The following is a 26,983-nucleotide window of genomic DNA, read 5'->3' as shown; positions in this document are numbered from 1 at the left end:
ATTTCACACTGAATCTAAATATTCAGCAGTCTCCTTTTCACAAAAAAATCTATTTTCCAATAAATCAGTTTTCATATTATTAAAAAAAGAAGCAACTCAGAGACCTTAGGTAGTGGGCATTATATGAAAAGCTATATAAATTATTTAATAAACACATAGAAAAAGTGTAACCTTGAGCATATAAAATAAACAGAAAGACTTTTCCTTAACATCAGTACCTGCTTGTTACTTCATAAAGTTTTAGTAAAATATTATCTAGAATATGCCACTATCACCTGGAATAGTCCACAAACATGTACTGAGATTAATGTAAAGAGTAGTCTTTATATTAATATAAAGAATTGCTTTTATTTCCTGTTTGAAATTTATATTTTACCTAGTAAAAAAACTAATTACTAATGGTTTGCCATTTCAAAAGTTTTAAATAATTAAAAATAAGTAAAATCGTTCAAGTAATTTTCATTGGCAAGTCTTGGACAAAGATAGCAAAATGAACTCATTAAACTTTAATTAGTTACAGTAAATGCGAATTGATTAAACATTAGACTATTCTATATTTTAATCCATAAAAATATATATGTGATTTAATATTGCTGGTGGCTCAAAGATAAAAATTTTGTTATTATAAAACTAGCTTAAAAAATTAAGAAATATGAACTGTTTTAACAAAAAATGACTTAATTTTTAACATTTAGATTAATTTATTTAAATTACGATTGTTTGCCATTCAGACAACATAATAATTTTAAATCCTTGATTCTATGAAAACATATTAAAAAAATATAAATTTATTTTAATATATAAATTTTTTTTAATATTTTAATAGTTGAAAAAATCTAATTTCGCCGGTTATTTGGAGGTATTTTTGATTTGAGTAGTGTTAGTTTAAATATACTGCATTTATGATCAAATTTTTGTAAAATTGATTAGAAGAAAAAATTAGGTATTGTAAAATACAAGAAATAATCGCTTTTTGAAAACGTGGATTTTTAACAATACAATTACTTAATTTTCATAAATATTGTTGAGGTGGATTTAAAAATTTATTTGCGCCTTCTAATTTTGAATGTTATATTAGAAACCTGACATCCGGTATAATGCTGTTCCGGTTAATTATAAAGCTGCAAGATGTCGCTGTAATTTCAACCCGTTGTTATTTTTAAGTGTTTCCGAATAATTATTTAAGATGGAAATTGATATGAGCTTAGATGACATTATTCAGAAGAAAAGAATAGGTTTAAATAAATCTCTTCGGAAAGGAGGGTAAGAGTTTTGTTTTAAATTACTGCTTCTGTTAACAGAAAAAATATTAGTAGTTTCATTTTTAACCTAGCAAATGTCCAGCGAATCTCTTATTTCAGTTATTTATTATTTTATTTATTTAAATTTGTTTTAATAATAATAATAATAATAATGCTATTCTCTGGCTAAATTTATCAATGTTGAGTTTACTAACGCATTCTGAAATTGTATGTCATTGTTTACTAGTTTCCTAGTTTACATTAAAATTTCGATTTGTTGTTTATTGCATTTCTGAATTTTGAAACCTTGTTTTTTCTGCTATTGTATGTTAGTGTTATTTATTATTTTTTAAAAATGTTTTGGTTTTGATTTTTGTTTGATAAACATTGAATAAATTACAGGTTAAAGAGTTATTGCCTTTCTGATTGTACAGCTAATCGTTCTTGTTTATCTATTTTTTCTACTTATCTTCCTTTATTATAATACCAATTCATTGTTGCTTCAAGGTGATTATGATGTAGTCATTGAATTTTCTCATGAGTGCAAAAACAGACTAATAGTACAATTTTGTCAAATTGATAGTTTGATAGTTCTCTCTCCATTATTTGATTAAGGCTGTACTTTTTATTTTCTTATTCTATTCCTTGTCCTTTGAATAGTTAACCTGCACTTTGGTTACTGCTGCCTTCCTGAATATCTGTGTATTACATTGGGCTGTTTGAAGTGAGGTTATGCTATGAAGTAGTATCCAGAATCCTTGTCATACGATTTCCTTTTATCTTAAATTAAATTTAACACAAAAGAAGGATTGAGATACTCAGAATATTACTTATGAGAATACTCTAAAAGTAATACTTTATACCATATATTAAGTTTGAATTGTAGTGTCATAGTCAACTAAATGTTATTTCATGATTATCGTGATTCTATCATACTACATGATTCTCATGTAGTAACTATTCAATTTATGTGGGTTATATTGTTACTGTTTTATAAATGTAATCATTCAAATTTTTTTTATAAACTTTGTCTTAAGCAGGACTCTGAAGGTAGTTAACATCTTATATACTGACGGAGTAAGTATATCAGTAATGACTGATAGAGTTCATTCTGGCATGATTTAATTTATCAGTTAAAAATAAAAGTTTTTAAAATACTGAAAATACAACTGCTGTAATTATTTTATTAGATTTAATTGCTACTGATAAATAAAGTTTTCATGTAGGGATATTACATTTTAATTCAACAAATTTTTAAAACCTTGTGGCCAAAAAATATATATATTTTTTTTAAAGTTTTTCTTGAGTAGCAGACTATTTATTTCTAACTTGCCAACAGGTAAGAACAACCATTTTAGTCCCATATTTCATGAGCTGTAGTATTCTTATGTTACATCATACAGAGGTCAGAAAGGGCTTTTTGGAAAGAGTAAAGATGGAACTTCATAGTGTACTCAAAATTCATTTTGTTACATAACCAAATCTTCTAATGTTTACTAAAGTTACGTTTACAAATTGTTTTTTTTTTTTTCAAAGTTAAGGCGCAAGATAAATAATGAAGGGCTTGGGATAACAGGCCTGTTTTTTTACCATTTAACTCTTAGGTACTAACAGTACTTATAAAAAAAAAGTTGGACTGTTACCGAGTATCCTTCATTAAAAAAAAAAAATGGCCACCAAATTGTAAGATTTTGAAAATGTCTCATTCTTGGGGGCCTAAAAACCACATCACACAGGTGGCAAAAATCTGAAATTTTTGCAGCAGTAAGTACTTTTTATGTACTTTAAAAACATATTTAAAGGCCATAAAATGACGAGTAATAAAGCCATCAAAACCACTAAAAACAACATTCCTTCTAACCACGATCAATGTATCCAAAAAGGTAATAATGTAGGCCTACTATACAAAATATTTTTATATATCTATAATGAGGTAGCTTATATTATAGATAGTTAGTTACTTAAAGTATGACTATTACACACAAACTCATGTTTAAACACGAAAGTGATTAGACATGCATGGACATGAATGTTTGCATAATCCTGAATATAAATATTGTAGAAGGCTCAGTTACTGTTTATTTCAATGTGATTTTCTGTATTATTGCTGGTGTTAATACTGTTGTTAGGTAATGTACACTTGTTTATAAAGTAATTTTATTATCAGTGAACTTTTCTTTTATGTGATATCTTTTATTTTTAATTTTATTAATTAGAGAAGTTTTTATTTTACCTGTAGAGAAACTGGGATAAGACAAAGTGAGGTGCTATTGGTAGTTTTATAATTTATAGTAACTGTATTGTTACTGTAAGAACCCTTGCATTAAAAAATGGATTATGGAGTGTTCAATTGGCATTCACATTGCAACAGTGTCACAAATTGACTTACAATAGATCTTCAGTATTGCATGATATTTTAGTTTACTTAGCAGCAAATAACACTGATATCTTTAAGAAGTGGTTGTACTGAAACAGAAAATATCTGTACTTTTCGTAAAACCAAAATTTAGATAAATATTTTTATATTAATGGAAAATTTTGCTCTGACCCATTTAGCTGTCGCACTAAACTGGTTACAGGCGATGATAAAACGCGCAGGCGTTTTTCGCCCCCCACAAAAAAAAACTAAACCAGTTAAAAAATCTCCAAGAAATATCTTTGACACTTTCAACAAACAATCCAAATTTAATTCCAGGTAGAACACTACAAAATGCTTAAACAAAATACAAAAACCACAAGATGATACAGAAAGCAAATTTGAGCCTCAATGTGTTATAGTAGAGTCTGTGAATAAAACTTGTTCAGCACTTGGCATTTTCCCCTGTTAACGTTCAGAAATTATCGAGCAGCGCAAAAGAACCAGTTTTAAAAAATAGTTACAAAAATAGCCAAGTCAGTTACCAGTAAATTAAACGATTCCTTTGATTTAAATATTTCTACAGAGGAAACTAGTTTAGTACCACAAAATTATGCTGATATAGTTAGGGAATATGAAGAATTAATCATTAAAATAAAGTATAAAATGAAAACAGTTACATCAACCCAGGAAAAATTAATATTTTAAGTTTATTACCAAGCAGCTGGAGCATTCAAAAAATTTTAGATGAGTTTAGTGGTAGTCAGTATTTTGCCCATTGGTCCAAACAGTTAGTTACAACAGGTGGAATTTTTCTACAAATCAGCAAAAAGAAACCCAGTCACGTAATTGGTGAAAATGAGCACAGTTGAATGATGCCAGGCAAGAAGGATTGTGTCTGTAAGACAAGCTGATGGGAAAAAAATTAATGTTCAAAAAAGGCTTATCTTATGTAACTTAAAATAATTGTACACAGCCTTCAAAGAAAAACAATTTAAAAACTGGTTTTTTTAAAATTTGATGATTTAAGACCTAAATTTTGTATTCTGGCTGTTGGGGCAGGTATTCACTCTCTGTGTGTGTCACCCACCAAAATGTAAAACTCATGTTATCTGCTCTAAAAATGAAATTTGATTATAAAATTCTCCTTTCAACCATGGTATATGATATAGAAAATGAAACATGCATGCTGTCACACTGAAAAATATCCAGGCACTAATGAAGTGCTCAGATTACTGCAAGAGAGTTGGGATGATTCTGAAATTATCTTCAAGTAGTGGGTCGTGTTGATCATTGTGAAATAACTACTCAAATTCTTCCATTCAAGAGTGATTAGATAATCTAAAAGGCATCATTTTGTTGCAAAGAAGTAAGCTAATTTCCTCAACATTAAAAAAAAAAAACTTGTTGAAGGATGAACGAATGTATTGTAATGGGAGACTTCTCTCAAAATTTTCCTTTTGTGATGCAAGATGAAAAAAAACTAATGCCATAGTACATACATTTTAAAAGTGGAAGAAAATTACAAAGCCAAAGCAACTATGTGATTAGAGAGAACTTGAAGTACAATACTACATCATTCTTCTGGGCATGTTATAAATAAAGTAAAAGCACTGTTATCACAAGTTAAACAATTTTTTTATTTTACTGATTGCTCTCAGCCCAGTATAAAAACAAAAAAATTTCATAAATTGGTGCCCATCAAGAAAATATATATCAATATTCTTCTTCATTTTCATGTATTTTGACTTCAATGACTTTGCCTAACCACCATTTACTATTTTATACAAAGTAAACATAATTCTTACATTTTGGCTGTGGTAAACTATTAAGCAGTCAGAAACACAAATGTCTTTGTGTACCGAAACTAATGTAAATGTTTCTGATTCAGCGGTTGTCCAGACTTTCAGAATACATTTCTGACTTGTTGCAACATAACAGTAAAAGACTATTAGAAAGAAAAAAGACTAAGAAAAAGTTATTTAAAAATAATAGTAACAAAAACAGATGAGGATTACCCTGATTTAGATTTGGTTCTCCAAATTTGGAATAGACCTAACCAGCATAATATCTTATTTTATCAAAAGTATCAAATTCTATAAGGTAATATAGAATTAAATTAGGATTTCAATTGAAGTTGTTTGCATCAGTTTTCTAATCAAAAAAAGAAGTATTTAAGGTATCATAAAATAGTGTTTAAGGTTTTTAATTTTTATCATTTAAGTTGTGTATCTTTGTATTTCATAGTATTTAAAATTGGTGATGAACTCTGAGAAAATACTATTTTGAGATCAAAATTTATTAGGGGTATTCCATTTTAATTCAACAAATTTTCAAAACTTTTATTGGATCACTATTTTTGATTTTGATGATATTTGGTATATGATAACTACCCACCTTGTGGTGGCCAAAAAATAGTTTTTTATATTTAAAAAAATGTTTTTCTTGAGTAGTAGACTATTTTCTAATTCGCCAACAAGCAAAAACAGCCATTTTTGTCACTTTTTCCATGAGCTGTAGCATTCTTATTTTACATCTTACAGAGGGGTCAAAAAAGGGCGTTTTGGAAAGAGTAAAGATGGAATTTCATCTTAGTGTACTCAGAATTAATTTTTTTACATAACCAAATCTTGTAATGCTTACTGAAGTTACGTTTATAAATTGTTTTTTTTTTTTTTCAAATTTTGGGCCGAAAATAAATAATGAAGGTCTTAGGGCAACAGGCCTGTTTTTTTCCTTTTAACTATTATATACTAGTAGTACATAAAAAAAAATTGGATTGTTACCAAGTGTCCTTCATTAAAAAATATGGCCACCAAATCGTAAGATTTTGAAAATGTTTCATTTTTGGGGTCCAAAAACCACATGTGGGGCAGGAGGAAAAAATCTTGAATGTTTATAGCAGGAAGGACTTTCTATGTACTTTAAAACCATATAAAATCTACTTCGTTATTCAAAGTGGTTGATGAGTAATGAAGCCAACAAAACCGCTAAAAACACTGTTCCTTCTAACCGTAAACAACATATTCAATACTGATGTGTATTTTTGCAGATTATAAAAATTGCAACCAAACTCATTAGAATGAGTAAATTGATAATTAATAAATAGTCAATTACAAAATGATAATTCAAATACATTAACAAGTTTTTCAATTCACTTTTACCATATTTTACTCCTGCTAATGCTCAAGTTAATAAATCTTGCACTTTTTGATAAAAAAATTTAACTAACATAATTTAGTGTTCTTGCCATTTTTTTATTGAGTAGAACTGATAAGTCCTCATTCATCTTTGGTGTAAGTTGTGTCGTCTTCCAATAGTTGAAAAAGCTCAGAAGGTGTGAGAATCTTTAAAATATTTTTCAGTTGAACCCCCATGTTTGATTATCCCTCAATGATTTCTTGAATGAAGTACCAAGACCCTGCGAAGGGAAAAAATGTATTCAATATTCTTCCTCTTCATTTTCATGTATTTTGATTTCAATGAACTTCACCTAACCAACACTTACCATCGTGTATACACGGCAGACATAATTTTTACATTTTGGCTTTGGTAAACCCATAAAGCAATCAGAAACACTAATGTCCTTGTGTAAATGTTTCTGATTCAGAGATTGCCTGGACATTCAGAATACATTTCTGACTTGTTGGAACATAACTGTGAAACGTTCTTGTTTCTGGGACTGTTGTGATTACCTGATAACGAGAACTGAGGTATTCTTTAGTCTCTTGAACATCTCTGTTACAAAAGAAAATAAATGTTATATTTTTAATACTGTCTTTTCAATAATTGTACATTTTAGAAGTTGTAACAATTTGATTGACTGTCCTTTGAAGGCTTGCTTTAGTTACAATCCTTTTTACAGTACCATCTATACCATCACATGGTCTTTTTCCATGGTGTGAAGCAAAAAAATGCCATTCAGCTGTGATTTCAAAAGAGTTTAATTGTAATTTTTATAATCTGAAAAAATCAGTATTTTTGGATACATTGTTTATGGATAGAAGGAACAGTGTTTTTAGCGGTTTTGTTTGCTTCATTACTCATCTTTGAGTAACAAACAAATTTTATATGGTTTTAAAGTATTTGTTGCTGTAAATATTTCAGATTTTTGCCACCCGTCCCACATGTGGTTTTTGGGCCCCAAAATGAGACATTTTCAAAATCTTATGATTTGGCAGCCATTTTTTTTAATGGACACTGTAACAGTCCAATTTTTTTTTGTAAGTACTGCTAGTACCTAAGAGTTAAAAGGTAAAAAAAAGGCCTGTTTCCCTAAGCCCTTCATTATTTATTTTCAACCCAAAATTTGAAAAACAACAATTTGTAAATGTAACTTCAGTAAAAATTACAAGATTTGGTTATGTAAAAAAATTAATTTTGAGTACACTAAGATGAAGTTCCATCTTTACTTTTTCCAAAAAGCCCTTTTTGACTCTCTATATTATGTAAAATAAGAATGATACAGCTCATGGAAAAAGTGGCAAAAATGGCTGTTTTTACCTGAATTAGAAAATAGTCTATTACGCAAGAAAAAAATTTTTTTAACATAAAAAAATATTTTTTGGCCACTACAAGATGGCTAGTTATCATATATCAAATATCATCAAAATCAAAAATAGTGATGCACTGATCATTTGTTTACTTAAAATGGAATACCCCCTATAATTTATTCAATAAATTTGAATAGCACAGGTTAGTCTTGTTTTTTTTAAATTTTGTTCTGTTTTAATTTTTTAAGGTAATTTAGTGATTTTTTCCAGGTTCAGAGGAAGACAATTTAAGAGAAATGAAAACAATAATCTGCGTTCAACTTTGAAAGGAGATGGAAATTTTGCTGGTAAAAAAAATCGTAATGGTGGGGTTGGAGGTCAAACAGTTAAAACTGATGTAGTGGGTGGACCAGTAAGGAGGAGTGGTCCAGTTGCAGATGCTCGTTTAAAAATAATTCAGAAAAGTCGATTAAAAATAACTGATGCTAGAGAAAAACTTGCAGAGATTGCTAAACAGAGTGATGCTAGATTAAAATTAAAGAAGATACAAGAAAAACGTTTAAAGGTTTATATTTGTTATTCATTTTTTACTATTATAATCATTTATCCAGACTTTTTGGTACAATTTAGCATTTAAATGGCTTGAATTACACTGAAAATAGCCATACTGAAAATTTCATTTAAAGAATAAGTTTTTTATTATAATAGAAAATTAATATTTGTACTTTACTGATGTATTTATATTTAATTGTAGACCTCTTATTAATTAATCACAGTTATAATGTCTTGTTTTCTCTGAGCAATTTTGTTTGCAATCCAGTTTGAGGAGATTCTTAGAGGACTTAGCCACGTAGGCTGAAGGACAGAGAGACATCTAACCTAAATTATTACCTTGCAAAAAATATGCAGTTGTATGGCTTACTTCTTTATCCCTTTGGAAAACATTAACATTTATCAATACATTCCATAAGAAAAACAGTCTTCATGGAGGTGAATATCCTGTGAATCACTTTCTACTTTCTTTATTTGTAATTAACTTCCTTATTTATAGTTATGACAACTTATTTTATTTTAGTCATCTTGTTTAACACAAGATGTTGACACTGTGTTGTCAACACAGTGCACGTTATAATGAAGTTTATGATAATTTGGAAAAAAGCAGTAGAGCAGATAATTATTTCAGTTAAAAATTTCATTGGATAATGAGGAAAAGATGGGAAATTGGTGCAAACTATTAAGTTGTTTAATAATTACTGATATGCATAATTTTATTTAATACTCATGTGCAAATTGTAGGTTTTATTTAAAGATTAATGATGTTATACAAAAAAATTCATGGGCTAATTGTAATTTGAAAATAATCTGTTTAATTTGAATATTAAATATGTAATTCTATGATACACATTGAAATTTGCTTTCTTTACTGAACAGAGGAACATTATTGTGTATATTTCTTGGTCACACCATTGTGTGCACTTCTTTCTTTTTCCTGTTTAGCCTCCGGTAACTACCGTTCAGATAATTCTTCAGAGGATGATATATATGAGTGTAAATGAAGTGTAGTCTTATACATTCTCAGTTCGACCATTCCTGAGATGTGTGGTTAATTGAAACCCAACCACCAAAGAACACCGGTATCCATGATCTCGTATTCAAATCCGTGTAAAAATAACGGCTTTACTAGGACTTGAACGCTGTAACTCTCGACTTCCAGCTGATTTGGGAAGACGCGTTAACCACTAGACCAACCCGGTGGGTTTGTGTGCACTACTTATGTCTTTAATGTAACCCTTAATGGCACACTGGTGTTATTAACATCTTATCCTGAATGTATACATATTCATGTTAATTTTATATTAATCATGGCTCGTTGGTATTGATATAAATTAATTACATAATAATTTCCACTTACCAACAATTTTTATTATTGTCTAATTGTTGTAGGATATTAATAAATTATCAAGAACATTTGTGTTATGCATTATAATTATTTCCTTCATAAATTAATATATTAAATGAATTTAAAAAAATAAAAATTATAAATACAATTGATTATCTAAATGTAAAAATAATGTTGACATTGTCCATCATGTCAGTATGAAGCTCTCAATTGTTATTTGTTAGTTTTATATTAGATTTTCATTGTATCCATAAGTTATAGCTATATGTTTAATATTATTTAATTCAATGTTTAGTTTTATATTGTTATGTCTTAAATACTTTATATTTCTGTATATTAACAAATTAAATGTCGATATTTGATTCCAAGGATGAAACTAATTATAATAGTTTTAATAGGTTTTATTAATTTTTATATCTGAAAAATGTATGTCATTATTATTATTTTTTTCAATCTAAGTGAATTTAATGTCATTATTTAAGGAGTTCATTTCTTCAATTATTGTATCTTCTTCATTTTAAACTGATGATCAATATATCATCCACATATCTTTTATATACTAAAATTTTATTTTTATTAAATATATGCTGTAGGTTATTGTTCTCTAATTCATTTAGGAGCGATATAAAATGCCGAATAGCACAAGCTAAATGAACCTTCAGTAAGAAATATAATTTGTTTACATCAAAAATTAATTTAAATATCAGGAAAAGATTTTTGAAAGTGTATGTTTGGAGTGTCGCTTTATATGGAAGTGAAACTTGGACAATCGGAGTATCTGAGAAGAAAAGATTAGAAGCTTTTGAAATGTGGTGCTATAGAAGAATGTTAAAAATCAGATGGGTGGATAAAGTGACAAATGAAGAGGTATTGCGGCAAATAGATGAAGAAAGAAGCATTTGGAAAAATATAGTTAAAAGAAGAGACAGACTTATAGGCCACATACTAAGGCATCCTGGAATAATCGCTTTAATATTGGAAGGACAGGTAGAAGGAAAAAATTGTGTAGGCAGGCCACGTTTGGAATATGCAAAACAAATTGTTAGGGATGTAGGATGTAGAGGGTATACTGAAATGAAACGACTAGCACTAGATAGGGAATCTTGAAGAGCTACATCAAACCAGTCAAATGACTGAAGACAAAAAAAAATAAATTCATTTATGAAAATGTTAGCTAAAATAGCAGAAAGTGGATATCCCGTAAAGAAACCTTTCTTGGGCTGGTTAATATTTATTATTAAATTCAAAATAGTTAACTTTAATAGGTTTATTTGTGTATAGTACGAGGGTTATTTTTTTTCAAGGTCCAATCGGTCACAAAAAAAAATTAAACCACATGAAAATAAATTTTTTATTTGTAACAAGTACTTACATAGTTATGCTATTTCTCCACATAGTCGCCACTCCGATTTAGACATTTGTTATAGCGTGGTACCAACTTTCCAATGCCCTCGTCATAGAACGGAGCCGTCTGTGTTTTCAGCCATGTTTCTACACTGATCTGCAGCTCGATATATGTGCCAAAATGTTGTCCTCCTAGCCAGCGTTTCATGTGAGCAAAGAGATGAAAATCAGATGGAGCCAAGTCAGGATGTATGGTGGGTGATCAAACACTTCCCAACGAAAACGCTGCAGGAGCTTCTTTGTTACAGCTGCAGTGTGCGGTCGACCATTGTCATGGAGAAAGACAATGCCTGATGATAACATTCCTCTCCACTTATTCTGAATTGCCCTTTGTAGACGTTGAAGAGTCACGCAGTATGAGGCTGCAGTGATGGTCATGCCACGTTCCATGAATTCCACCAAGAGAACTCCATTCCAGTCCCAGAACACAGTAGCCATACACTTTCTGATGAAGAAGGTTCGCTTTAACTTTGGTTTACTGGGAGAATGAGAATGCATCCTCTGTTTGGATTAATCTTTTGTTTCTTCAGTTTCGAAATGGACCCACGTCTCATCCCCTGTGACAATTTTTTTCAAAAAATCTTCATTGTGGTTAGCGCTGGAGAAACGTTAGGGAGGCACCCATTCTCATTGTTTTGTGATGGTCGGACAGCATCTTGGGAACCCATCTCGCACACAGTTTGAGGTACTGAAGTCTTTCACTTACAATGGTGTAAAGAGCTGACCTTGAAATTTCAGGAAATGAATCACTCAATACAGAAATTATGAACCGACAATTTTCTCGAATTGCCTCATCCACTCGCCCAACGAGATGATCGGTTGACACTCGCTTCCTTCCCTGACTGCCTGCATCATGAACATCTGCACATCCTGCTTTAAAGTTCCTGCACCATTGTCGCACTTTGCTGTCACTCATTGAAGTTTCACCGTACACATTACTTACTCATCGATGAATTTCAGCTGCATTACACCCCTCAGCCTGAAGAAATCGAATTACCGCACGCACTTCACACTTGACGGGAGTTGCTATTGTTGTAGACATGTTTACGTGCTAGCTGCGTGTTCAGAACTAAATGAAGTGACACGTCGTGATTGAAGGCTAGAGACGCTGCGCAACACATAAGTGCAAAGGTTCATCCGATTTTTGCGCAGGTTTTTATTTCGCGACCAATTGGACCTTGAAAAAAAATAACAGTCGTAATTAAAATATTATAAATTAATATAATATAACATTATTATAATACCCCTGTAATAATTAACAATAATTTATACATTGAATAAGTAATAAATTTATACGAGGTAATAAGTTTAAGGAAATTAAGGATCCTACTAACAAAATTAAAAAAGATATCAGTTCCAACATTAAAAGATGTAAACATATTTTCAGGGATGAATACATTAAACGAGAATTTAAATTAACTAATTACAAAAGCACCTATATTAAAAGCACTACCTAAAATACATAAACTTGATATCCCTATGAGACAGTTAATAAATTGTATTAATTCTACTATATACACATTAAGCAAATTTCTATCTAATACCTTAAAAACATACATTAAAATTGGCAATAAATGTAAGCTAAAAAATGGATGCAAATTGTTAGACATAATTAATAATATAAATATAAATAAAACAACAAAGCTTATCACATTAGATATAAGTCATCTATACTATTAAAGGTCTCATTATGGGATTTCTACTTTCAGCTATTTTAGCTAACATTTTCATAAATGATTAGAAAACAATAATATACACCATATATTAAGTAAACATAAAATTGTAATATATAAAAGATATGTGGAGATCAATAATGTAAAGATGAAGAAGATACAATAATTGAAGAAATGAACTCCTTAAATAATGAGATTAAATTCACTTTAAGTCAAGAAAATAATAATTTTTTAGATATCATCACATAACTGGATATATATATATATATATATATTTTTTTTTTTTTTCTCCTAGTCATTTGACTGGTTTGATGCAGCTCTCCAAGATTCCCTATCTAATGCCAGTTGTTTCATTTCAGTATACCCCCTACATCCTACATCCCTAACAATTTGTTTTACATATTCCAAACGTTGCCTGCCTGCACAATTTTTCCCTTCTGCCTGTTCCTCCAATATTAAAGGACTATTATAGGATGCCTTAATATGTGGCCTATAAGTCTGTCTCTTCTTTTAACTATATTTTTCCAAATGCTACTTTCTTCATCAATTTGCTGCAACACCTCTTCATTTGTCACTTTATCCACCCATCTGATTTTTAATATTCTCCTACAGCACCACATTTCAAAAGCTTCTAATCTTTTCTTCTCAGTTACTTCGATTGTCCATGTTTCACTTCCATATAAAGCTACACTCCAAACATAAACTTACAAAAATGTTTTCTTGTTTAAATTAATTTCTTATGTAAACAAATTATATTTCTGAATGAAGGCTAGTTTCACCTGTGCTACTCGGCATATTATATCGCTCCTGCTTCATCCATCTTAATAATTCTACTTCCCAAATAACAAAATTCTTCTACCTCTGTAATCTTTTCTCTTCCTATTTTTATATTCAGTGGTCCATTAACATTTCTGTTAAATTTCATTACTTTCATTTTGTTCTTGTTTATTTTCATGCGGTAGTTCTTGCATAGGACTTCATCCATGCCGTTCATTGATTCTTCTAAATCTTTTTTACTCTTAGCTAGAATTACTATATCATCAGCAAATCATAGCATCTTTATCTTCTCACCTTATACTGTTACTCTGGATCTAAATTGTTCTTTAACATCATTAACTGCTAGTAGTTCTATCTAAAGATTACAAAGTAATGGGGATAGGCAACATCCTTGTCAGACTCTCTTTTTTTATTACGGCTTCTTTCTTATGTCTAATTATTACTGTTGCAGTTTGGTTCCTGTAAATTTTAGCAATTGTTCTTGTATCTCTGTACTTGAACCCAAATTTTTTTTAAATGCTGTACATTTTATTCCAGTCTACGTTATCAAATGCCTTTTCTAGGTCTATAAATACCAAATATGTTGGTTTGTTTTCCTTTAATCTTCCTTTTACTATTAATCTGAGCACTACAATTGTCTCTATACTTTTCCTGAAACCAGATTGGTCTTCTCCTAACACTTCTTCCATTCTCCTTTCAATTCTTCTGTACAGAATTCTGGTTAAAATTTTTGATGCATGACTAGTTAAGCTAATTGTTTTGTATTCTTCACATTTATCTGCTCCAACTTTCATTGGTATCATGACTAACACTCTTTTTGAAGTCTGACGGAACTTCCTCTTTTTCATAAATATTACATACCAGTTTGTAGTCTATCTATTGCTTCCTCACCTGCACTGCACAGTAATTCTGTAGGTATTTGATGTATTCCAGGAGCCTTTCTGCCATTCAAATCTTTCAATGCTTTCTTAAATTTAGGTCTCAGTATTGTTTCTCCCCCTTTATCCTCTTCAACTTCCTCTATAACACCATTTTCTAATTAGTTTCCTCTGTATAATTCTTCAATATATTCCACCCATGTATCGACTTTACCTTTTGTATTATAAATCGGTGTATCATCTTTGTTTTACACATTATTAGATTTTAATTTATGTACCACAAAACTTTCCTGTATGCTCCGTCTACTTTACCAATGATAATTTCTCTTTCCACTTCTGAATACTGTTCTTTAATCCACTCTTCTTTCACTAGTTTGCACTTCCTGTTTATAATATTTTTTAATTGTCGATAGTTGCTTTTACTTTGTTCATCACTAGCATTGTTATATTTTCTACTTTTATCCATCAGCTGCAATATTTCCTCTGATATCCAAGATTTTCTACCATTCTCTTTGTTCCGCTTAAGTTCACTTCTGCTGATTTAAGAATTTCCTTTTTAACATTCTCCCATTCTTCTACATTTTCCACATTATCTTGTTTACCCAAACCACTTGCGATATCCTCCTCAAAAATCTTCTTTACCTCCTCTTCCTCATGCTTCTCTAAATTCCACCGGTTCATCCGACACAGTTTCTTCAGGCTTTCAAGCCCCAATCTACATTTCATTATCACTAAATTGTGATTTCTATCAATATCTGCTCTAGGTTAAGTTTTGCAGTCAACGAGTTGATTCTAAATCTTTACTTAACCATGATATAATCTGTCTGATACCTTGCAGTATCACCTGCCTTTTTCCATGTGTATATTCTTCTATTATGATTTTTAAACTGGGTGTTGGCAATTACTAAATTATACTTCGTGCAAAACTCTGTAACGCGGTCCCCTCTTTCATTCCTTTTGCCCAGCCCATATTCACCCACAATATTTCCTTCCTTAACTTTTCCAATGCTTGCATTCCAATCTCCAGTTATTATTAAATTTTCATCCCCTTTTATGTGTTCAATTTCTTCATATACACACCCTACCTCATCATCATCATGGGCGCTTGTAGGCATATAGACTCTTTGTTGGCTTAGGTTTTGATTTTATCCTTATTACAATGATTCTGTCATTATTATGCATTTTGAAATACTCTGCTCGCTTCCCCATCTTCTTTTTCATTACAAAACCTACTCCTGCCTGCCTTTTATTTTAAGCTGTGTTAATTATCTAAAATCACCTGAACAAAAGTCGTTTTCCTCTTTTCACTGAACCTTGCTAATTCTTACTGCATCTACATTTAATCTATCCATTTCCCTCTTTAAATTTTCTAACCTACCAGCCTTTTTTAGACTTCTAACATTCCACGCTCCAACTCTTAGAATGTTATTTTTTTATTTTCTGGTGACCCCTTCCTTAGTAGTCACCACCTGGAGATCTGAACAGGGGACTAGTTTACCTTTGGAATATTTTACCAAGGAAGGCACCTCCATCTTTGTTACTGCAGAGAGTTACATTTTCTTGTAAAAAAAGCAGCTGTAGTTTTCCATTGTTTTCAGCTGCGCAGTACTCAGAAGATTGAGTGATGTTGATATGTCCGTTTAAGTCCTCCTGAACTACGCCTTTAACAATTACTGAAAGAGCTGCTGCCCTCTTTCAGGAATCATTCCTTAGTCTTGCTCTCAGCAGATACCTCTCCAATATGATTGCACCTTCAATCCAGCAACTTTGTATCATTGAGCACTCAAGCTCCCTCATCATCGGCAGGGTCTCATGATTCATAGAGGGAGGATATATATATATATATATATATAGGAAACTCACTAAACAGGATACCATAATTGACTATAATTCATTTCATCCTTGGAATAAGTAAATATCGATGTTAATTCATTAATATACAGAGCTAATAATATTTAAGACAACAATATAATATTAAATATTGAATTAAATAATATTAAACATATATCTATAACTAATGGATACAATAAAAACCTAATAAATAAATTACATATTAAAATAAAAAATAAAATTTATATAAAAGATAATATAAAACTAACAAATAATAACTGGATACAAATATACTAAAACTGAATATAATATAAATTACAAAAAAATTTAATAAAATATTTAAATGTTTTGAATTAAAAACTGCATACACAATGAATAATAAAATAATTAACTACATAAATAACAGAGATGCTACTAGAGTAATAAAACTTAATAAATTTAATTTAGATAGACAGAGAGTATATAGTTTAAAATTGCGATTTGGAATATATAGAAATGACAAACCAATCTTTTTCGATCAGAATTAATTAATTGTTTTACAAACAATATAGAAAAATATATATACCTAAATAATAAAAATTTGATAATGATTGTATTATTTAAACAAATATTAAACAGTAATTTTGATTCTTAAGTTGGTTATACTGCTTCATAACAATTGAGAGCTTCATACTGACATGATGGACAGTGTGTACATAATTTTTACCTTTTGACAATCAATTGTATTTTTTGTTTTTTAAAATTCAAAATTAATTTAATATATTCATTTATGAAGGGAGTAATTATAATGCATAACATATAAATGTTCTTGGTGATGGATTAATATCCGAAATCGCACAGACATAATAAAAATTTTTGTTTGGTAAGTAGAAATTATTATGTAATTAATACTCATGTTACTGATTATGTTACTCAGGTTTTCTTCTTTGTTTACTGGCTAAAAAAGTATGAATATTTTAAGTTTGCTAAATACTCGTTTGTATGCTTTATGTTTGTTACAGAATAAAATTACACAATCTATATTTTGTTGATTTATTTTGTATTGATAAGAGTTAGGTAAATTTTTGTTTCTGAAGTAGTGTAACATTTTTAAAAAACATTGCGTTGAATTGAATATGAATTTATTCAATATATATAGACTGTCTTTAAAAGTTCAGCATAGCATATATGGTGAATTATGAAGTTTAATGTTTACCTGTTTGTGTGGAGTATAAATTTTAGGTGAGACATGTAGATTCTTATAAGTTTTCCTTTTTTTTATTCTAATAGCTTTCTTGTTTATAAATTTAGACTGGACAAAGACAAAAGAACCGCCAACAGGTACCACTCATATTACGTTCTGTTAATCCTTCAATTACTGATCCAACAATAACTATTGGTGATGATTCAGATGAAGGTATGTTTTAATAATTTTTTTTTCTGTAATTATATCTTATTTGCTTTGTTTGCCATGTTTTTTTTTTCTTTTATCTGCCTTCTATGTTGGTGTACTTTTATTAAAGATTTATATATTTAATTTTTGTGGAAAATTAAAATGTTATTGTTTGTTGGTTAATTTATTTTTCTTTGATTATACATATAGAATATTTCTATATATGTACATATATATATATATATATATATATATATATATATATAGAAATATTTAACAGGTCATTTACTTTTAAATTTGTTGAGATAATTAACTTAGTTAACATGCTCAGTGTGGTGTGGGAAAACAAGTGTGTTTGATAAGCTGAGCCTTATGTCCCTAAAAAAAATTTTATGACTTGTAATTCATCACCCATCATAGATGCTTCCTTTTCTCACAGATAACCTTCGTATCATATTATAATTTATATAGCAGTTTGTATTAATGTAGTAAACAATCTACCTCTGTAGTTAGTTAGTTCTTAGATGGTGCCACTGAAACGCTAAATTGAAATAAGAAAATAAATACAAAAAATAATGAATAAATGGACCAATTTAGGAATAAATGGAATTATTTTTATTTAATTAATACCAAAATTATAAATGTAATCTAACCAAACTTAACCTACACTTGCTTTGCTCACTAGTCTAGGTTAGTGAGCAAAGCGAGTGTAGGTTAAGTTTGATTTGATTTAATTATAACATGTGCAAGGTTAATTTATTCTTAAATTAGTCCATTTATTGATTCTTTTTTGTATTTATTTTCTTATATCAATATAGCGTTTCAGTGACGCCACCTAAGAACTAAATAACTACAGAGATAGATGGCCTACTGTATTATCTAGTAATTTTTTTATATTAGTTTGAAGCAAAATTTTTATTAAGAAAATAATTTTGGCAAAATGAAAAATTAATAATAGTTTTGTCTTCCGTTTATACAGTTCATTTTCAGTGTAATCAGTTTCCATTTGATAATTATTTTTTTTAGACCATCATCTGATCAGCACATCATAAACTAACCTAGGGCAATTGCCGAGCTTGAATGACAGCATTAAAATATCATTGATGGTATTTTAATGCTGTTTAGAGTGATGCATTAATGAGTCATTAGCGTTCAATGTGTATAACTCTGCGTGGAAGTAATACTAGCCTCTTTTTCCACTTATCTATTTTTATTAATGAACATAAAGTAAATAATTAGGATCTGTTTTTTTTTAGTTTCATAATTTGTTCTGAATATATTATGTGGTTAATAAGTCATTGCCATGACAATACAAGGATACTAAATCATCAAGCCCTGTTCTTCTTTACATATACCAAAAATCTTATTACTATTGCATCTATCTGTTCCTCACTTTTACCATATCATTCATTACATTGTCCCCCAAAATAATTACATTTAACTTTCTTTGTTGTATTTTCTTCATTAAATCATGTAAGTGACATTTCACTATGATACACTGCATCTGTAATTGATGTATATTGCTTCTCTACCACATGGTAATTAATTGTCCAGGATCACAGTCCAATGAACAATGTGTGTTAGATTGGATTGCTTTGCCTGCATCCTAGTTATAAGAGTTTTAGTATTTAAAAAAAAATTTCCAGGTATTATAGTATATTGGAACTATAGCTTCCTATTATTTTTGCATAATTTCTTTATTACCTTAACTAATTCAAGCTCATTGCAGCAACTGCTTCTCCAAGATCATTATTTGCAAAGCTGAATTTTTAAAAAATTGTTCACACAATTTTAATGATTAATGAAATTGTAGTATATTTATGTATGTTTTTTTTTTTGTGTAATATATTTTTAACACTGCTAGCAATTTCACAAAATGATGTAGCATATATATAAAACTTTTTTATTTACTTCTATGTGCTAGCTCAGTAACATAAACAGAGTTTTGCTTTTCTGTTTGCAATTTGATTTCTTCTTTTCCTCCAGATTGTTGGTTCGTGTCAGAAGTTTTTTTTTTTTTTTTTTTTTTTTTTTATAAATGACAGCAGTCATAATGTTCAACTTAAAAGAGGCCCCCATTACTTAGTAGTTTATACTATTTGCATATTTTTGTTAAAATACTGTATTTTTTAAATAATGTAGAAGATGTTGGTAAAACTGGAGCTGGAGTAGAGGAGGACTGTTTATTGTCTGCACTTGCAATTCTGTCAGGCATTGGCTTTTGAACAGGGTTGTGTAATTGTGTGTTGTTTGTTAATGTGCAGTTAACTGTGCATTCATGATGGAGATTTATTTAGAAACAAAATCTTATGTTGTATATCAGCAAATGTTTGAGAAATTTGAAAAGGAAGCACCATTGAAAAGTATTGTTCAGAAGTTGTTAAAACATTTTCTGAAACAGTTTCAGTTTTAGACCAGAAAAGTGCCTGACACAGGCCATTTTTAATGAAGCGGTTCAGTCATACAGGACATTAAAGCAGCATTTATAAGATTTGATAAATCTTTGTGGAGACTAAGCCGAGAAAAGAACATCTCACTAGGTCAGCCCACTGCAGTGAGGAAAATGCTGGAATGTTATGCTTAATGAGTGTAGGTTTTCCATGAACTAACTAATTATGAGTAGATTATGTTTAAAGGGTTCATTACTGTCAGTGGTTCAAGAACTTCATTAGAGACAACATTGGCATTTTAGATCGTGTTTTTCACCAATAAAGCCTGGTTTTAGCTTTGTAGGTATGTTAGTCAAAACTACCAGAACTGGGATACTGAAAAGCACATTTTCTTTGAATCTCCCGTACACTCACATAAAATATAGGCGTATGGTGTGCAGTTTTAAGGCAATGAATCCACCAAGAAATTATCAAATAATTATACTTACCTTACTACAGTAGGATGAATGTGACTGCTGGTTTCAACAGAACAACACCACTTACCATACAGCTTGCTCTGCTATGGAGATGCTACAAGATTTTTTTCACTAGAAGAATTATTTTTAAAGATCATGACAATCGAGATTCCCTGATCTGCCAGAATTCTTTCTGTAGGATTAGTTAAAAGAAATTGTTTATAGGAGCAATCCACATACCCTGCAGGAATTAAAGAAATGCCATCCAGTAGATAGACAGGATACAGCTACAAGAGTACCAGGAACATTGTCAAACTTGTTGACAACTGCATAGAAATGGATGGACATAATTTTCAATACCTTCTGCAAATTATGTGTTTGCCAGTAAACTGTTACAGACTAAACTAAGTGATGGGGAAAGCATTGCAGTGCTATTAAAAAATAATACATGAAGTAGAAATGAAAATGTATTAGCTACTAATCTAAAAAATACTGGTTGAAGGGATGTCATATTGTTATAATGTGATGTTTAGATATAACCATAGATTGATTAAAAACAATAAAAGATTACCGAAATCAATCTAAAATAAGTTCTAAATGAGTAAACATGCATTCTGGCAGTAGTGTACCTAAAGGAGGTTTTGGATCACCCAAACTACTTTACATTCCATGATTGGAGTTTCAAAGGTCATAAATCACTTTTATCTATTTATATTAAATTACAAAATGTGTGTTGGTGAGATTCATAGGTTTAGTATTTCCCATTCCATTTGAGAAAGGAAATAGTTTGAGAACATTTAGAGCAGTTATATTTTAATGGTAATGGTGTTTTCATACCCTAGTTTCTTCAGGCTGCCATTCTGTTGTTAGAATCTTATCAGCAACAAATTCTGACCCAGTGAACACCAAGAAGCAAATACATAGGCCCAAATGAGCAAACCAGCACAAAATGTCTGAAGATGTTTCCAGAATATAATATGAATCTTATAACTAGTATATGTGTTCATAAAACAGTTTAGAAGTGTATATTTTTATACTGGTATGCTGTATTTAGTATGACATAGTTATAACTTCTGTTAAATTTTGTTTTTTAATATTTAAAAGATAAAAGTTAGTCAATATTTAGTTCATGTGTGTGTGTGTATGTATGGAAAATGTTATTGTTGTAGAAATGAGTGAAGATGTTCCAGTACTTCGTAGAACAGTAAATAACAATGTAAATATCAGTAGGTTAGGAGGAAATGGGGTAAATGATATTGACAATGCGGGTGATATGTTAACAGATGATAATGATAAGATGTATTCATCATGGCCTTCATCAAGATCTATCTCAAGATTAATACAACAACCAGCACAACTTAAAATTGTTACACATAATGAGCAGCTTTCACAGGTAAGATCTTTTTCCACTAATATGTTCTAATTACTTTCCTGGCTATAGCAATATTTGTTACTATACATCTATGGCTGTGACAGACGTCAAAAATTTTTTTTTTTTAATTGACCTTTTTTTAATTTTGTATCTTAAGGAGGCATTTAAAAAAAAATGATTTTAATAAATTGTAAAAATCTGGGGGAAAAAATTGTTTATTCCAATACCCCAAAGTTCTAAAGATTTATTTTTGTCAGATGGATATTTCATATACACATGTGTGGGGCCTGATCTATATTTGATCTTATAATGCCTGGGACCTGTTGACTAATTTTCTTCAAACGTTGTAGTTGAAGTTTTTTTATCTAGATTACAAATTACCAAAAAATTGTATTTAATATTCACCTCCCCAAAAAATGACTATATATATTTATTTCTTTTATTTTTACCCATACACTGCTTCAGAAAATGAGTTATAGGAGTTTTTTGCATCTACATTTTCTACGTCAATACTTCACACCACTATAAAAATCTTTTACCAATCTCACTCCAGTGGTCTATAACAAAAAATATTGTTTAATTTTTTAAAAAAATCTGTTTTAAATTTGTAAGTTACCCATTGCTCTGGGTAAGTTAAAATTTTAATTAAAAATGTTAATATTTTTATATACATTAGTATTTCTTGAGAAAAAAAATTAGTCAAAAATTTTCACCCCCTTCCTAGAAAATTACCTCTTTATTTAGAATTATGCATCTTTGTATTTTTTAAACAATTTTAAAAAGTTCTTTTTTAAATTTATTATCAGCACTTCAGGATTATTTTCTCAATTAGTTTTACTCAAAGTCTTCGCCTTGGCATGGGAACCCCAGAATGAAAAAATAATTTTTCACAAATTCAAATTTTTAATGCTTAAAACGTATCTTGTTAAACAATAAAATCACTGAAATAACTTCATACCCCTATCCCTTTATAGAAAATCCTAAATTTTTGAAAAAATAAAAGTTAATTTCAATTTAATTTATTTCAGATCGATTGTAGTAAATATTTTAATCATTAAAAAAGCCCCCTGATGCAAGAACCCCCAAATTTTCAAAGTATCAAACAGTTTTTAAAATTGTGGTGCTAATATAAAAATGTTTGTTATTGCTCATTAACATTAAAATTTATTATGATACATATTTCTTTTAATATGTCAATGAAGAGATAACTGAACCTAGGTAATTGAACATGAATTGCCAGCTTTTTTTTGATTATCAGTTTGAAATATAATGTAAATTGTCTTTTCTGAAATGATTAATTTTTAACCAGGTTGCAATTCATTTATCTTCAACTTTATCATTAATTAAAATTATTAGTTCATTCTTTTCCTAAGTCTGTCAGTAGTTCCTCTTTATCTTTACAGGATTATATTGAAACAACATTCCAGCATTCAATCCAAAATTAATTACAAAAGTGCTTCATCTTAGATGTACTAAAACATTTTTGCTATTTCTGTGAAAAAATATTAATTTTTTTTCACAGAAATAGCCAGCTGTTATGATTAGTCAGTAATGTAGGAGGGTGAATCAAATTTAAACAGTAATTTTGCTATTCTACGCAGCAAACAGTTTCGAGCTGGGTGGCGAAGTGGAGGGTTAATGTTCGGTGTGCTAGAGAGGCGGAACCAGCATGGTTAGCTCCTCCATTCTGTTCTGTCGTCAGTACAGTCAGTACAGCCGAATAAATTTTATCTTGTTTGAAGGTACAGTTTGGGGATGCTACATTGTCCCAGAACTGAGTGTGTACATAGGGCAGATGAGAAAGTGTAGAAATTGAAAGACATGATTAATGCCCCAGGTCAAGTCTCACCACTGATAACATCTGTGCTGTTGGAGAGCTTTTCGAAGGTGATCGTCAATTCACTGTTGAAGAAATCACATCAGAAGTGGGTATCAGCTATGGGAGTGCACAATCTGTTATCACTGATCATCTTGGCTTTAGAAAAATTAGTGCTCGATGGGTTCTGAAGTTTTTAACCAAAAATCAAAAACAGGTCAAGTTGGAAATCTGGGAGACTTCTGAATCCGTTTCAGCAAAATGGCAATGATTTTTTGAGGTGCATTGTCACATGTGATGAGACATGGGTCCATCATTATACTCCGTAGTCAAAAATGGCAAGTAAGGAGTGGCAAAGGAAGGATGAGGGCTGCCCAGTGAAGGCTAAAACCCATTAGTCAGCTGGAAAAGTTCTTACAACAATTTTTTTTGACTCGAGGCGAGCTTTACTCATTTATTTTCTCCATAATCAACAATTTGTGTATGCGGCTTACTATTGCTAGCTGCTACCGTCAACAAAGGCTGCCTGCTAAAACAAAAGATGGGGTATCGCTATTAGAGATATCATCCTTCTTCATGGCAACACCAGGCCACACAATGTGATTTTCACAAGAAGTAAATTGGAAAAAGTGCACTGGGAAACCCTCAGCCACCCTCCCTTCAGTCCAGATTTGTCGCCTTATGACTATTTTTTGTTTGGACCCTTGAAACTATTGCTTGGAGGGGAACAATTCAAAAACAATAAAAACATCGAGGAGTGCTGTGCAATTGGTTGACAACTGGTCCTCAAACTTTGCATGAACAAGGAATATTTCAGGCTTTCAAATCGTTGACAAAAGTGTGTAGATCATGCAAGAGACTATATAGAGAAATAATGAAGGTATGAATTGTGTATATTAATAAATAAATTTATAAAATAAAAAATGACCATTTATATTTGATTTACCCTTGTATATCATTAGCATTGTAAGAAACTACACCCAATTTGTTAGTCAACTGTAGTACTGGTTTCCAAAATGTGAGTGGTAACCCAATGAGAGAGATTGTGAGCTGATTTTAAAAAACCCTTATTAACATATATTTAGGAATAAAAAGATAAAAAGCATTTAAGCCAGATTTTGTTTTGTTTGTAGTCTTAGACAAGACAACTTTCTTTTTATAATTACAGGGATGCAAATAGTATAAAAAAATTTAGGATCCCTTGTCAGCTTAGGGTATTTGTCTATTACTTTGACGTAAAACTAGGCTTCACTCTTAAAAACATAAATCTTAGCTTCAAAATCCCTTAAGTTCATATTTCAATAAGTTTTTCTTTCATATTTGTTCAACCAGCATAAAGCTGTTTAAAAATGGATTCAGTATTCATCTGTGTTTATTGTAATTATTTTGATTTCTTCCAGTAAGTATTTCAGAGCTTTTTCAAATTGTGCAGATGTTATCACATATCTTAGAAAACAGACTCAGAATTAGCTGCATCATACATAGCTAAATTTTCCGTCAGTTCTTCGATTCATTGGATTGAATAAAATTTCTTTTGGTTTAATGATTTAGAACAAAATCAAAATTTGTTATAAATCAATTTATTTTATCCCTGTCTTATTGTATTAACATCTTGGCCTTGCAAAACGTTCAAAGTGGTTGAAAATATCAGTGAAAACGATCAGTCTAAGAAAACAAAATTTGCATAGAAAATTCAGAAAACAAAGATAAACAAATGATGTTTACATTAAAGAGGTGTAAGAAATTAGGAGAAAAGATAAAAGCGGAATTGTGATGCGAGTACAGGAGAAAGAAACATCATTTGATAGCCATCCTAGTCTTATACTGCTTGTGCAGTAAATAAATGCTTATTAAGAAGGTTGAATAAACTGAATTTTTTAATTATCTGTTGGAGCAAACATTTTTACATTGTATTTGTACCACCAATATTAAAGGTTTTGTAAAATATTTTCATATGGAATATTTGTGTTATTTTGCTTTGTTTAGTTCCATTTTTTTGGATTTTATACACTGAGTTTGAGAAAAGTTATCTTTGTTATAATTTTTACTTCCTTGTACAAAGTAAAGGATTTTGGTTTTCAGATTTCAATGGAAATATCCATTTTGACTAGTTTCGGCGTGATATATATATGTACATACGTATGTACATATCTCGCATAACTCAAAAACAATTAGCTGTAGGATGTTGAAATTTTTGGATTTAGGACTGTTGCAACATCTAGTTGTGCACCTCCCCTTTTGATTGCACAACTATTCCCCTTTTGAATAATTAAAAATTATTAACCTCTGATTTTATAAAGAAGTTTTACAATTAATAATAGTTTAATAATAACAAAAAAAAAAAAATCAAAAGTTATTAATGAAATAAAATGTTATGTACTTTTCATTTTAAAAAAAAAACATGCATTCATAATTTAATAGGCTTACAAGTAAGTCATGCGGTATCCACAGCAAATTTGATGAAACATCTGATTATTCATTTTTGTTTTCATTTTGTTGATGGTTATATCATAATATATGCATATTATAACCATATATGTATGTGATTATATCATAAGAGTAGTAAAGGGACTTTTACTCTATCCTAATATTTCAGATAAAATTGTTGAATTAATAATTGTATAAATATATGTACCTAATATTTTAGCAATTTTGTAACTCTCCACTTTATTAAAGAATTGGAGGATCGTATCTCACTTTCAAATGGAGTAAGTTTTAAATGAAATGCAGCAAAAAATGTGCATTTGTAATTTAATAGGTGTACAAGGAAGTCATGTGGTATCCACATCAAATTTTTTATTTTTCAAATGGTTAACTAAGATAACAGTATGCCTTCTAATGAAATTCTCATTGAAGCATGAGTTAGCATTTTTCCTTTTCCTTCATACCCAGCAATTTATTTATCTATTGTATCTGGAAACAACAATCTCATTCCCAATTATAGTTACATAATGATAGATTAACTTTATATTGTGTGAAAATTCCAGAACCTTCTGAATGAAAGGTAGGCAGAGGTTCTAGGTGCT

The 26,983-nt window shown here is 30.0% G+C and overlaps 1 protein-coding gene across 2 annotated transcripts in view; it reads left to right on the top strand.

The window, feature by feature from the left end:
- Nucleotides 1-1,113: 1,113 nt before the first annotated feature.
- Nucleotides 1,114-26,983, top strand: part of LOC142323852 (uncharacterized) — a 44,307-nt gene continuing 18,437 nt past the window's right edge. Inside the window, exons 1-4 of one of the 2 annotated variants that reach the window (XM_075364139.1) lie at nt 1,114-1,263; nt 8,361-8,655; nt 17,843-17,948; nt 22,053-22,162. In XM_075364139.1, coding sequence (XP_075220254.1) covers nt 1,187-1,263; nt 8,361-8,655; nt 17,843-17,948; nt 22,053-22,162 — 588 coding nt within the window. In that variant the 5' untranslated portion in view covers nt 1,114-1,186. Of the gene's footprint in view, nt 1,264-8,360; nt 8,656-17,842; nt 17,949-21,938; nt 22,163-26,983 lie in introns of both variants that reach the window. The other variant, XM_075364138.1, reaches the window with a different exon arrangement.

The sequence above is a fragment of the Lycorma delicatula genome, chromosome 4 (assembly GCF_047948215.1).
Source record: "Lycorma delicatula isolate Av1 chromosome 4, ASM4794821v1, whole genome shotgun sequence".
Classification (NCBI taxonomy): Eukaryota; Metazoa; Arthropoda; class Insecta; order Hemiptera; family Fulgoridae; genus Lycorma; species Lycorma delicatula.
The sequence above is the reverse complement of the archived record's forward strand: the minus strand, read 5'-3'. Positions and strand labels throughout refer to the sequence as shown.